This window comes from Apodemus sylvaticus, chromosome 12 (assembly GCF_947179515.1).
Source record: "Apodemus sylvaticus chromosome 12, mApoSyl1.1, whole genome shotgun sequence".
In the NCBI taxonomy this organism is placed as follows: domain Eukaryota; kingdom Metazoa; phylum Chordata; class Mammalia; order Rodentia; family Muridae; genus Apodemus; species Apodemus sylvaticus.
In genome coordinates, this window is record NC_067483.1 from 94,693,166 (window position 1) to 94,708,652 (window position 15,487).

The 15,487-nt window shown below is 39.7% G+C and overlaps 1 protein-coding gene across 1 annotated transcript in view; it reads right to left on the bottom strand.

The window, feature by feature from the left end:
- Spata17 (spermatogenesis associated 17) overlaps nt 1-15,487 on the bottom strand; it is a 182,798-nt gene that overhangs the window by 134,689 nt on the left and 32,622 nt on the right. Inside the window, exon 5 of the mRNA XM_052200850.1 lies at nt 8,269-8,372. Coding sequence (XP_052056810.1) covers nt 8,269-8,372 — 104 coding nt within the window. The remainder of the gene's footprint in view (nt 1-8,268; nt 8,373-15,487) is intronic.

Below are 15,487 nucleotides of genomic sequence, written 5' to 3' on the forward strand. Positions count from 1 at the left end.
GGAGAGGGGACTGGCGGGTATAGAGTAGGACTCTGGTGTGGGTTAAGGCAGGGCTGAAATCAGTCAAGTGGAAACAAAGAGAAGCGTACAAAGAATCAACGAATCCAGGAGCTGGTTCTTTGAGAAAATCAACAAGATAGATAAACCCTTAGCCAGACTGACCAAAGGGCACAGAGAAAGTATCCAAATTAACAAACGTAGAAATGAAAAGGGGGATATAACAACAGAAACTGAGGAAATCCAAAAAAATCATCAGATGCTACTACAAGAGCCTATACTCAACACAACTAGAGAATCTGGAGGAAATGGACAATTTCCTTGACAGATACAAAATACCAAAATTAAATCAGGACCAAATAGATCATCTAAACAGTCCCATAACGCCTAATGAAATAGAAAGAGTCATAGAAAGTCTTCCAACCAAAAAAAGCACAGGACCAGATGGTTTCAGTGCAGAATTCTATCAGACCTTCAAAGAAGACTTAACACCGATACTCTTCAAACTATTCCACAAAATAGAAACAGAAGGAACACTACTCAATTCCTTCTACAAAGCCACAATTACGCTGATACCAAAACCACACAAAGATCCAACAAAGAAAGAGAACTTCAGGCCAATTTCCCTTATGAACATCGATGCAAAAATTCTCAATAAAATTCTTGCCAACCGAATCCAAGAACACATCAAAACGATCATCCACCATGATCAAGTAGGCTTTATCCCAGGAATGCAGGGTTGGTTCAATATACGGAAATCCATCAATGAAATCCACTACACAAACAAACTCTAAGAAAAAAACCACGTGGTCATTTCATTGGATGCTGAAAAAGCATTTGACAAAATTCAGCATCCTTTCATGCTTAAAGTCTTGGAAAGAACAGGAATTCAAGGCCCATACCTAAACATAGTAAAAGCAATATACAGCAAACTGGTAGCCAGCATCAAACTAAATGGAGAGAAACTTGAAGCAATCCCACTCAAATCAGGGACTAGACAGGGCTGCCCCCTTTCTTTTTATCTTTTCAATATTGTACTTGAGGTACTAGCTCGGGCAATTTGACAACATAAGGAGGTCAAAGGGATACAAATTGGAAAGGAAGAAGTCAAACTATCATTATTTGCAGATGACATGATAGTCTACCTAAGTGGCCCAAAAAACTCCACTAGAGAACTCCTACAGCTGATAAACAACTTCAGCAAAGTGGCAGGTTATAAAATCAACTCAAGCAAATCAGTGGCCTTCCTATACTCAAAGTATAAGCAGGCTGAGAAAGAAATTAGGGAAATGACCCCCTTCACAATAGCCACAAACAGTATAATGTATCTTGGGGTGACTCTTACCAAACATGTGAAAGATCTGTATGACAAGAACTTCAAGACTCTGAAGAAGGAAATGGAAGAAGACCTCAAAAAATGGGAAAACCTCCCATGCTCATGGATCGGTAGAATCAATATAGTTAAAATGGCCATTTTGCCAAAAGCAATATACATATTCAATGCAATACCCATCAAAATCCCAACTCAAGTCTTCACAGAGTTAGAAAGAACAATTCTCAAATTCATCTGGAATAACAAAAACCAAGGATAGCTAAAACTATTCTCAGCAACAAAAGAAATTCTGGGTGAATCAGTATCCCTGACCTTGAGCAATACTACAGAGCAATAGTGTTAAAAACTGCATGGTATTGGCACAGTGACAGGCAGGCAGATCAATGGAACAGGATTGAAGATCCAGAAATGAACCCACACACCTATGGCCACTTGATCCTCCACAAAGGGGCTGAAAACATCCAATGGAAAAAAGATAGCCTTTTCAACAAATGGTGCTGGTTCAACTGGAGGTCAGCATGCAGAAGAATGCGAATTGATCCATCCTTGTCTCCTTGTACTAAGCTCAAATCCAAATGGATCAAGGACCTCCACATAAAGCCAGACACTCTGAAGCTAATAGAAAAGAAACTGGGGAAGACCCTTGAGGACATCGGTACAGGGAGAAAGTTTCTGAACAGAACACCAATAGCCTATGCTCTAAGAGCAAGAATTGACAAATGGGACCTCATAAAATTACAAAGTTTCTGTAAGGCAAAGGACACCATCAAGAGGACAAATCAGCAACCAACAAATTGGGAAAAGATCTTCACCAATCCTACATCAGATAGAGGGCTAATATCCAATATATATAAAGAACTCAAGAAGTTAGACTCCAGAAAACCAAACAACCCTATTAAAAATGGGGTACAGAGTTAAACAAAGAATTCTCACCTGAAGAACTTCAGATGGCAGAGAAGCATCCTAAAAAATGCTCAACTTCATTAGTCATTAGGGAAATGCAAATCAGAACAACCCTGAGATTTCACCTTAAACCAGTCAGAATGGCTAAAATTAAAAATTCGGGAGACAGCAGGTGTTGGTGAGGATGTGGAGAAAGAGGAACACTCCTCCACTGCTGGTGGGGTTGCAAATTGGTACAACCACTCTGGAAATCAGTCTGGCGGTTCCTCCGAAAACTGGGCACCTCACTTCCAGAAGATCCTGCTATACCACTCCTGGGCATATACCCAGAGGATTCCCCAGCATGTAATAAGGATACATGTTCTACTATGTTCATAGCAGTTCTATTTATAATTGCCAGATGCTGGAAAGAACCCAGGTATCCCTCAACAGAAGAGTGGATGCAAAAAATGTGGTATATCTACACAATGGAGTACTATTCAGCCATTAGAAACAATGAATTCATGAAATTCTTAGGCAAATGGATGGAGCTAGAGAACATCATACTAAGTGAGGTAACCCAGACTCAAAAGGTGAATCGTGGTATGCGCTCACTTATAAGTGGATATTAACCTAGAAAATTGGAATACCCAAAACATAATCCACACATCAAATGAGGTACAAGAAAAAAGGAGGAGTGGCCCCTTGTTCTGGAAAGACTTAGTGAAGCAGTATTTGGCAAATCCAGAATGGGGAAGTGGGAAGGGGTGGGTGGGAGGACAGGGGGAGAGAAGGGGGCTTATGGGACTTTCGGGGAGTGGGGGGCTAGAAAAGGGGAAATCATTTGAAATGTAAATAAAAAATATATCGAATAAAAAAAAGTCAGAAGGTCTCTAGCTCACTAACTGTACTGAAATGCTGATGACAACTTCTAAAAAAAAAAAAATCCTACAAACTTTCTTGCTCTTTTCGGAAGGTAAAAGGCTGCTGGCTTAGGTGATTAACACCTGCAGCCTAACAGTGGATGACTTAAGCAATGTGGCCTTTATTCTGTCTCAGCAGGAACTGCTGTGCTCTAACTTTCAGCCTGCTAGTCAGAAGTCATGGGAAGAAAAAGGAACACTTTGAAAAGTGCTTGTAGTGTTTATTACTATGAAAGCTATCTAAGGGGAAAAGTGGAAATATCCTAAACAGGGGAAAAGGAAAAATTCTTCTCATCTCTTTATCCTCAGTACTTATACATCTTTCAGAATACATGATCACATGTTAACAAGTTCATCACAAGTTCCCACAAAAAATCAAATCATAATTTGAAATAGAAGTTTACAACAGAGAATGTTTACATGCATATCCATTAGGAGTAATTATCTGGTTAAGCATGCATCACCATTACATGTCACAGCTCTACAGGTTCAGTGATTGTTGAATACCATACCTAAGTTATTAGTGAAGTTTTGTATAGATATGCCAAGTCGATATTTTATCTTCTTCATAGTACCTACAATAAATCATTAGATCCCTTTTTATGACCTTTGGTTAACTGTTTCACAACTTCTTGGGATGTGCTAAGAGTTGAAGAAAGTCTGGTTTCTATCTAAAAGCAGTGAATTGGTGACACATGAGAGGTTAACAGAGTCTCTCATTGCAGTTTTGAGGATCAGAAATGGACCTAATAGCAGTTGCACTATAAAAAAGCTTAATAATCACTGGTATAATTTTAGGAATTCTTATAGGATCATCATTAAGAATTAAGAAGTCATCTATTTGTTTATATAGCATTGATACAAGGCAGTATATCTCCATAGATTTGCAGAGATCTGCTCTAAAGATAGACTAATACCTAGTGATTGTTATATATGTTTAATAACAATAGGAAACACATATTAATAGCAGGAATCTTTCCTAAAATGAATTCTCTTGGGCCTTGCCCGTAGAGAGAATCTGTTGTGGATTATAATTTGAAGCAGATTATCTCAGGGAGATCACCTGCTAGTATTAGCTTGTCCTATGATGACTCCCATTACTGTAAGAGAGACCCCTAGGATTAGAATTTCCTTCAGAGAGTGAGGATGAACCACCCTCAGATTCCTGGGCTCCAGAAATTCACATCCCAGGAGAGTCTGAGCTCCTAATTAGGGTAACCCGGTTTATAACTAAAGCTACATGTGGATATACCTGGTCTTTGTTTTATCCTTTCTAAATATACAAAAAATTTTAACACATGTGGTGGTTTGAATACTTGGTCCATGGGAAGTGGCACTAATAGGAGGTGTGGCCTTGCTCATATGGGTGTGGCTTTGCTGGAGGAAGTGTGTCACTGTGTGGGTGGGCTTTCAGGTCCTATGCTTAAGTTCCACCCAGGGTAAAAGAGAGTCTCCTTCTGACTGACTTTGGAAGAAAATTCGAAACTCTCATCTCCTCCCAAACCATGTCTGCATACTTGCTGATTATGGACTGAACTTCTACAACTATAAGCCAACCCCAATTAAATGTTTTCATTTATAAGAGTTGCCTTGGTCATGGTGTATCTTCACAGAAATAAAATCCTAAGACAACACTGAACTAGGTAAGGCAAAGAGAGACTGAGAATTTCTTTTTCACCAATACTTAGCCAAAATTATAAATGAATGAATCCAAACTTTACACTGGCTTCTTATCTCCAGTTTTCTCTAAAGTGAAGTTACTTAAAGCTGTTGTGATCACAGGGGGAGGAGCAAGCCTGAGCAAAGCAGACCCTGACAGAAATGTACGCAGTGTAGAGAGGGATCAATCATTCAAGAAATGCCACAGACTGAAGAAATTTAGGAAAGAGACTTCAGAACAAGATGTTCCTGAATCAGGGTATTCAAGACGTTACAGTTGTCTCAGAGTGTGAGGTATTTAGGACATTGTACTATAAAATCTGTAAGAATTATAAGAATTTAGCATATTTCCTAGGCACAGAAACAATGCTTTCTGCTTTTGTTTCTATGTCTTTTGTGATATCTTCCTACAAGCTATCATAAAAACTGGTAAGAGCTCTCATTTCAGTCACTGTTTACCAACACCCAACCTACTTCTAGGCCTTTACAGAAGTCAATAGATATTTATTGAATGGAATTGATGATAATTAAGATAAAAAAAATCTCAAAATTGCCTCTAACTGACAAACTTAAAGTGCCCTGCAGTTTCATTTTTCCACCCTGTGCTAGGTACTTAGCCAGTTCATCCCCTTCCAAACTGTGCTAGTCTCCACAGTCACAGGACTACTGAGGCAGCCATGTTGACTCCTCCCCCTGCTGATTTCACAAAAAACGGAGGACAAGCAAACTTGCAAACAAACACCAAAGGGAGACAGCATCAGCAGCTTTTCAGGGAAGTCGAAGTGCACTCGAGTAAGGAGAGGCCTAACTCTGTTTAAAACACAGCAAATTGAGAGTTGAAAGAGAGCCGGTGGTCAAGAGTGCTTGGGACTTCTGCAGAACTGAGGTTTTTCCCAACTCCTTCATTGTTATCATGCAGCTAACAACTGTTTGCAACTGTAGTTCTAGGGGATCTGAAACCTCTGACCTCTGGAGGCACCTGAACTCACACACACACACACACACACACACACACACACACACACACAGAAAGAGAGAGAGAGAGGGAGAGGGAGAGAGAGAGAGAGAGAGAGAGAGAGAGAGAGAGAGAGAGAGAGAGAGAGAAAGTGAGACAGAGACAGAGAGACAGAGAGACCTAGAGACAGAGAGACAGAGACAGATAGAGAGACAGAGATGATAGACACAGAGACACAGAGTCAGTAAATAAAATAAATACTTTATAAACTGGCAACCTAAAGAATAGAAAGGAGACTGAAGTGAAAAAATGTATAAAGTTTAAAGAATAAAGAAATAATAGTTTACATATTAGAGAAAATAGAAAAATCAGAAACATTAAATGATATGAAAGTATTTAACATTTAAGATATCCAATGTAATGTATTTGCTATGCAATTAAAATACAACTTAGTACAGATGGAAAACCAAACTTGCCTTTCAAGAGAATATAAAAGAAAATAACCTATGTAAGTTGAAAAACAATAAATTAGCTAAAGCAATATTCATACCAAATACATTTTTGACTATAACATTATAATTTGGAAGTAAATTTAAGAGAAACATTAGACCTTGAAAAATAAATTCCAAATAAAACATTAAAAATGGGCTGATCCTATGTAAAACAGAGAATATGGGTGGTCCTACAGATAGAAATAGGCAGTGCCCAGAAGACTTGGCACACACAATGTGTCTATGCCTGTCATATGCTCACACATGTCTGCAGATGAGTGTGTGTGTGCACATGCCTCTGGAGGCCAGAGTCAACCCCACCAGGCTTCCTGCCTGCTCTTCTCCTTGTCTTCTGACATCCCGCCTCTCACCAGGGGCTACACTGGGTGGGAAAGAGCTCCAGGGCTCTGCAGCCTCCTTCTCCTTCCCCAGAGCAGGGCTACAGATACTCATCATGGTGCCCAGTTTTCACTGGGATCTGGGGCTCTGAATTCTGGTCTTATAGAGCTTATAGAGAAAGAGATTACTGACTGAACTAGCTCCCTACTCCTTAGTTATATTAATTTTTTTAAAAAAAATTAGAAGCAAGAATCACAGATTTATAAAGAACCCAAAGGAAAGCCACATGAATACAAAAACTCAAGCCATTACCTGCACTTGGTCTTTCCTCGTCCCTTGATACTTGGCCTGCTTGTTCTCTTTGTGCATGCTACACTGTACTTACATGTACATTTGGTTATGCATACACATGCACACCAAGATACACACACACACACACACACATGCACACACGCACGCACGCACACACACACACACACACACGCATGCACACGCCTGCACACACGCACACACACGCGCGTGCACACACGCACACACCATTGGCTAGCTTCCCTATAAGAGGGAGAATGTAATAATTGCTCTTTCTGAAACTGTGTGACCTCAATATTATCCATTTGAAGTCTCTCTATTATCCTGCAGATTTTGTAATGCAAAGGTGTTTAAAGCATACAAAACTTGAACACTTACATGTCCAGCAAGGAATTATAGTCCAAAAAAGCTATTGTGAAAGATGGCACTGTCGACCATGGTGAGAAGGATGGACACACTGGTGCTGCCAGCAGCCTGAGGACATCTGGGAACCTTTAGGGACTTTCACTTAGGCAAACTGGACTTTGGTTGCACTACAGAAACTATTTTTAGGATTCCAGCCTTGGAATCTGTTTCAAACGTTTTAGCAGACTAAAAGCACAAATTAGTAAAAAGAGAGGCCCTCAGGAAGGAAGGCACACCTGAGAGCAAGGGTCTTACAAACAGATAATTGCTTGCTATCCTTGGTCATAAAAGATTTAAGAGCAAAGCAAAATCATGATTGTAATTATGATGCCAGTAGGCACGTGGTGACTGTGCCACTGCTGTGGGGCAATCCCATCAGAGGGAGGCTGCTTTAAAGCACCGCACGCACTGTGAAGCCACACACAACTTTGGAAAACTGACTGAACAGCACTACCGCACACACGCTTTCTACAGACGGCATCCTATAAAACCAGGTCCTATCTTAATAGATGTGTAAAATCATTGTTTGCTTTCAGATTGCTGCCCTTCATATGTTCTGTGATATTTTCTTCCTTCAGAAGCAAATTTTCATAATTGTGCATGTTTCTCAAAATACATGTGAGGTTTATTGAAGATTTCATCTGCAAGATCATTTTAGAGATAAATCTAACTCATGTAATATTTTAATAAAAAGTAAACTCTTAAATGGGCTACATACTACACACATAATCTATCTTAAGGTCAGTAATACATGATATTTTAACATATAGACAATAAATGTTTAAAATAAATAGAATCACGTAGCTATCTTGCCAACACAATATCACTAAGTCTTGAGGGCTTTTCTAAGTATGATAACAATAAGTATTCATTAACTAGTCTACATAAACTTTCACTAGCACATGTGATAACACTAAGTATCAAGTATCTAGTCCACAAAAACTTTCACTAGTATATGAGTGGTCATGTACTCACCTAATTGCATCATTGGTCTCTGAAACGGCTCTTAAATATTCTTTCAAATAATAATAATTAAAGCAATATTTCCGGATCCTAAATCCACGCCATCGTCTCTGGATCTATTGTCAATAAAAAGATAAATATAGTATTGAACATTTTTCATAAAAATATACTTCTTAAAACTCAAGATGATAATGACTAATAACGTCTATCAAATAAAGGCTTTTGACAATGCCCCAGCTAGGTATCTTATGTCATCATGTAAAACCTCTAGTGCCAGGAATGGGTTACATATTGCTGAGTCACTAGCCAAAAAGGTCAGACAGGCCACCCCTCTCAAACATCACAGTATGCTGCCCCAGCTGTTTGGTTGTTTTCCACAACCTGAAGATGAGACCTTATTGCTGAGGAAGACAAAGTTTGTTTGTTTGACCCAAAAGTCAAACTGGTGTCCAAGTAAAAGCCTTATTCCTATGGACTAGAATTCATAATTCTGGATAGTACTCAGCACACCACTCCAGGAGAAAAATAATCATCAAAGTCACCTAGCTAATCAACCTTGCTATTACAACAGAGCCATGTCTGCAAACTATTTTGATGTGATGACGGTTCAAACAAAATAGGAGTAACCAGCTACTTTGATTGGCTTTAAGGCTCACTCCATGAGATGGACCCATATTCTGACACTGCTAAAGTGGCAAAGAACCTGAGACTAGATCAATCTTGAACCTTAGGAGAAAATATTACTATCATTCTGCTGCAGGAACCTAACAACAGAATAATTCCTAATGGCACACTCTTACACCCATAGGCCAGTGCCTTGCTCAACTCATGGAGATTAATAGAGAGACCCCTAGCTGGATAGTGTGTAGAGTGACAGGCTTTGGAACATTCAGTCATTAATGGGATGTCCTGATCAGACCTCTCTCCTCAGACAGAGCTCAGATATCTAAGTGGAAAAGGAGGTAAAAAGAGTTGGGAGGCAGAGGTGGGAGATTACTCCAAAGAAACAGCAGCTTCTAGATACAATCTGACTGATGCACACATGAACTCACAGAACTGTGGCAGCATATACAAGATCTGAACAGGGTCACAGCAGAAAAAATAATCAGTACCGAGAAAGGGACATGGATACAAAGTCTCACCCCTAACCATCTGCAATTGATAATTTCTGGGAGAGGGAAACTCCATTTCTCCAATGGAGTATCACTTGGCAAATCAACCACACTCCTGGCCAGGCCCCATGCCTAGGACTAGCTCGCCAGCACTACATGGACTTCATGGTTTTTGTGTGCTTTCTGTTTGTTTTGCTTTTTTACTATTTTTTAATTGATTTTCTTTTTGAAAATTTGTCTGCTTTGATATTCTCTCTTTGTTGTTGTTGTTTTGAGGTAAGGAGAATCTGGGAGAAATTGGGGAAAGAGAAAGCATATGATGCTTTGTATACATATACAAAATGTATAAATTTAAAAAAATGGAAATTCTCAAGAGTAAATAAAAACCCAAAAAGCATCTTGGGTATTTTCTATGAATATAGTTAATACATTAGTTATAGATGTAAGTGGTGCCAATATATTTGTTATAAGATATCACAAAAATAAAAATTAATTATCTGCTATTGTGATTTGTGTGTGGTTGCTGTTTATGTGGTATATATACATGTGTGTTAGCATGTTTCCTGTGTGAGTGCAGGTGTGGGTAGATACATGTGAAGGCCAAAAGTTGACATTAGATATTTTCTTGATCACTGTCCCATTATTTACCTAGGCAACTTCTCCAGCTGCAGCCACATGTGCTGGTTTGATGAGTTCCATACCTTGTCTCTCCCTCTCAAGCACTGGGGTTATAAGCATAGACCACCCTTCCCACTGCACTTATACAGACACTAGGGATCCAAAGCCCTCTCCTCATAAGGGAAGCTGTTTATCCACTGAACTATCTTCCTGGGCATGAAGTTGCTTTCTTAGGTATGCGGTCACAGCAGCATTGTAGATTGTATTAGATCTAATTAAATTGTTAAATGAGTCTGTCTTTAAATAAAATGTTATTTTTGTTCTTTATTTTTAACTTCAATTTTTATTTTTTATTATAATTATTATTTCCCCTTCCCCTTTCTTACTCTAAGCTCTGTTGTCTTTCAAATTTATGGTGTCTTTTCCTTAAATTGTAGTTATATAGATTGACAAGGGCTTGGGTTCAAGTCTTTAGTTCATGAATTGGGGGAAAACCCTAGTAGCTAATGTTGGTTTTACTTATTTTTCACTTTGAATAGCAGCATTCTAGTAGCCCAGGCTGGCCTGAGACTCACTATGGAAGCCCGGCTAGGCTGGCAGCTCCTGGCACATGCCTGGTCCTGTGCTGTATCCCGCCCATGTCTTGACTGCTGTTTGAACACTGTTAACAACAACTGACTTCTCGTGTGTCAGGTGGGATCCCAAGCATTTTACTTCTGTGCTTAACTTCAGAACAGTTCTATGTGCAAAATATTATCTTATCATAGAAAAGAAAACAGCTCATGTGATTTTCCTATAATTATTCAGCTATCAGATGTCTCTAACCATTGAACTGGAGCAGTTACAAATCTATTCTTCTAATTATTACAAACATAGTTGGAAAATAAATGAATTATGATTTTTTTAACCAAGGAAACTTCTTTTTGAAGCTATCTTCTTTTTGCATCACACACAGAGATCCAAGCAGTCCTATTCTTAACAAAGACATAGCTACGCTTCTCTGATCTGAGAGGAGTGTGCAGCCGTGTGGGTACAGACTGAATACGCGCCAGGCTTCCCAGATGTTCTCAGGCGTCATGAGAATCAGTCTCTATTCGTCCTATATCCACCTGTTTTCCTGACAGTTCAGGTCTCAGTGTAAAGTGAGATATCAATGTTGTGGGCAAAAAGAAAAAAAAAAAAAGAGTCTGCACTTATGTCCAAGAAGAGAAGACAGAAGACACTGAGTCCTCCTGCTAGTCTCCCAAAGGCTTAACTGTGTAATGACACATACATGAGCACCTGCCATGCAGGATTCAGTCTTTCCAAATTTAGCACAGTTTCAAGGCTGCAAGGATGTCTGTCCTCTCTAAATGTATTTTCATATTCAATACAAGAGAGTAGTCTCCAGGTCATAGAGTTTTATGCCCAAAACTGATTTCGTTTTGCTTTGCTTTTTAGTCTAGCTAAAGGATATTACCTTAACACACATATAAGTAAACTGTTGAATCAATACTCAATAAACAGCAATGCTGTCTGAAAGTGTCTTAGGGTTTCCATTGCTGTGAAGAGACATCATGAGCAAGGCAATTCGTGTAAGGACAACACTTAATTGAAGCTGGTTAACAGTTTCTGGGGTTCAGTCCATCATCCTCAAGGCAGGAAGCATGGCGGCATCCAGGCAGGTGTGGTGCAGGAGGAGCTGAGAGTTCTACACATTGTTCCAAAGGCAAACAGAAGAGATGGGCAGCAGGCAGCTAGGGGGAAGGTCTCTCAAAGCCTGCCTCTCCCCACAGTGACACAGTTCCTCCAAAAAGGCCACACCCACTCCAACAAGGCCACGCCTCCAAATAGTGTCATTCCCTGGGCAACACAGAAAGAATTGTTCTTTGTGATTTTAAAAAGTTATTTAAAGGCATTTCACATTTTACAGTCTGATATATGTAGGGATTTTAATATTTTAGTCAGCCTTTCAGTGTGGAAAAAATTACTAAAACAAAACAAAAAACAAAAACAGCATAGCAACTGTGAGTGTATTAGAGACAGAAATTCTCGCAACCAGATGAAGTAACAAAGCAATGCCATGTAGCTGTAATGAGAGCTTGTCAACAGAATGTTTTTCAAGTTATCTTAATTTGCTTTTCTGATTTACTTGTTATTTATTTTAACTATGGGAGAGCTGCAAATTTGTGCAGTGCTTGTAGAAGCCAGAAGGTATCATATCCCTTGGAGCTTGTTTTATATGCAGGTGTCACATACACCTGATGTGGGGAGGTGCTCCACCTGTTGTGGGTGGGTGCTCAGAGCCAAGCTTCCTATGGAAGAGCAGCAACAGGAAGTTCCTCAAATGGTCTCATTTATAGATCAGCTCTTTACATTTAAAAAATTAAAATTATATATATTTAATTTGGAAATTCTCCATAATTAAACCAAAATCATGTAGCGTCTGACAATATGGAGGAATTGGTACAAACCACTTTCTAATGAGATGGAGAAACAAATCAGAGTATACATATGTGAGTAAGAGATCATTTTCTTGTTTCATCTAATGTAATGCTCCAACTTCATGCTGAAGTACAGATTATGAGCCTCAGTAGAAAGAAGAGAGAATTGATGCTTAGTGTGGTCAAATGATTGTCTAAGGTCGCAGGGTGGCTGGGTGGCTTCCCACACTGCAGCATTCTTGTCTGTTTACATAGCAACCTTATGAGAAGAGGCCCTTGAGACAGGCCCTGAGGAGAATGTCTCACTCACTGTTGATGCTCCAGGATAGCTCATTCCTGAAAATACTACTAAATTCAAATAAAATTAAAATTTCAGCAGACATCAAGATGTGGAATAGGAGTGAGTGTGAGTGTGGTGACTAAGGGTCTGTGAATGACAGAGCAGACAGAGACCGCGGCCATTCCTCAGAAAGGCAGCCTGTGAGAACAAACACAAAGTGGCTGAGTCACCTATGCTGACACTAAAAGGAATTCTTGAGATTGCGAGATGATGGGGTGGAGGGGTGAGGCCGAGGATGCGAGGAGACGCAAGGCCAATGGCCTGGGCTCCTTCCTTTTCCAGCTCTAGCAAGTCCTGGAAAGAGTGGCAACCTCACCCACACAGGCTCAAATGGAACTTCTGAGAGACTGATATTCTTGGCACATAGGCCATTTGTGAAATCCTTTATTCACAATTGTATTCTAAAGGACATAGTAAGTGATCGTCAAGATAAAAATGAAAAGTTGCTCACACTAAACTACAATCAGGGTTACTGATGCTGGCATGAAACACCCTCATTAAATCAAGCTGGGGAAGAAAGGGTTGATTCAGGTTACACTTCCACACTAAACTGCATCATTGAAGGAAGCAGGACAGGTACTCAAACAGGGCAGGAACCTGGAGGCAGAAACAGATGCAGAGGCCTTGGAGGGTGCTGCTTCATGGCTTGCTCTCTATGGCTTGTTTGGCCTGCTTTCTTCGATAACCCAGTACCATGAGGTGAGGACTGGTTCATGCACAATGGCCTGGGTCCTTCCTCATAAATCACTATTAAGCAAATGTGCTACAGGCCTGCCTGCAGCCTGATCTTATGGATGCATGTTCTCAATTAAGATCCCCCTTTCTTTGATGACTTGAGTTTGTGTCAAGTTGACATTAAACTAGCCATCACAATAACTTAAGTGGGTTTGTGTAAGTGTGTGTATAGGAGGAGCTGGAAGGAATCTAGCCTTGGGTAAGCAAAGAGAACAGCTGTCAGCGAAGTGAAGGGGCTGAAATTCATTGTGCTTCATGTATTTCCAGTGTAATACTAATGGGTTCTGTTCTCACGCTCTCTGTGAACAAGCCATGGTCTCATGTTAAACAGGAAACATTCGAGGTGGAGTCAGAACACAATTTCATGCCTGTCTTGTTGAGGTGCACACTTTGTGCATGGCTGTCTTATGTGTACATTATAAGGAGAAAGAGTGCCTCTAATATTAAAGACACGTTCCTGACATGCAGAGAGACCAGCACAAAGGAACTGGTTAGTATAGATGGGCCGTGTAGGAGAGGTTGTGGCTATCCTTCCTATATGAGCACAACTGATACAGAGCATTTCTGTATATTTCTTACTGATATTCAAGTCCCAGAAAATGGACATTTAAAAAAATAAATTTATAACACTGCTTTTCTTAATTTCAAGGTGAACAGATGACAACTTTAAAAAAAATAAAAAATAAAAGAAATGGCTGGTATTCATGCCCTTCAAAGTAATTAGGAACTTTCAGAAGTGATTGGAATAAAACAATTATTGTCATTGATCAGCTCTGAGCAGATAATTTTAAACAAAGTCATTGTGTGCTCAGCAGATTACAGCTTGTTAACCGGCAAGTTCTAAATGACCTCTTAAGCTCGTCAGATCAGTGATGCATACTCCTCATTAAGTAACACCACATTGTAAGTGGTCTTATAAATAATGTTTATTTTAAGCACTGAAACAAATGGCAAAACCTTGATATATCAAAAGCCATCTGCTTACAGAACAGAGTTTCCTCCACTGTGTTTATCTTTATTCCCCAAAAAATCCATAGTAATCTGAATGTCAATGGAAGAGAAATAAAAGGTTTTTTTCCTAAAATAAAAGTGACAGAGACCGGGACAGCAAACCTGTTGGCAGGGTCCCGTGCAGTGCTGAGGCCCTGGGTACATCCTGAGAGCATGGTGGGACTCCTTCACCCTCAGCTCTTACCTTTGCTTTCTCTATGATGTAAGTGCTTTGCATGTGTAATTGTAGTTACAGGAAGAGGGAAGAGACACTAAGTGGCATGGTAGTGGAAGCATTATGAGGTATACACTTTGCGTTGTGGACATGGTCCCTTCCTATCTTCATACCAACACACGAGTTTGGGGAACCTTTGTTTCTGTGACTGAGACCAATGCTCTTCATTTTGTAGCCACAGAACCATAACACCATCCCAGCCTGAGACCTTCAGTATCCTCTTTCTAACAGGAGTTTTACCAATGTGTCTCCTTCAAATCATCAGTGTCACTATTGTAAATCCCTTACTGAATGGCACAATAAATGGGAATAGAATCATAAGGAGTCTAAAGAATTGAGATGCAGCCTTATGTATACATATTTGGCTACTTTTTAGTAGAGTCACTATAAAATATTTTCTTACAGTCTTTATGTTTTAGACATGAAGGAAACAAAGGATATGATAATTTGATATTGTGATTTACATTAATTCATAGCTGTAAAGGTAAGTGAGTCACTAAAGTTATAGCACTTTGCAAATCTGTTTTAATTCATTTTTTAGTGTTCAACTTGCTGTTATGGTTTTTATTTTCCATAAAGCCTGCACTTCAATCTGAACTGAAGTGATTGGAGCGCTAAAATCAAGACAAATCACTCAAAATAAGACTCTGCTGGCCTCCGCCCAGCACCAGTGGCTCTACTGCGCCGTAATGACACCTGATTGAGAAATCGCTGCAAGTGTTCCTGGACAAAAGGGACTCTCCAGGAACCTGTCAATCACAGCCCAGTCCAGTCCCTG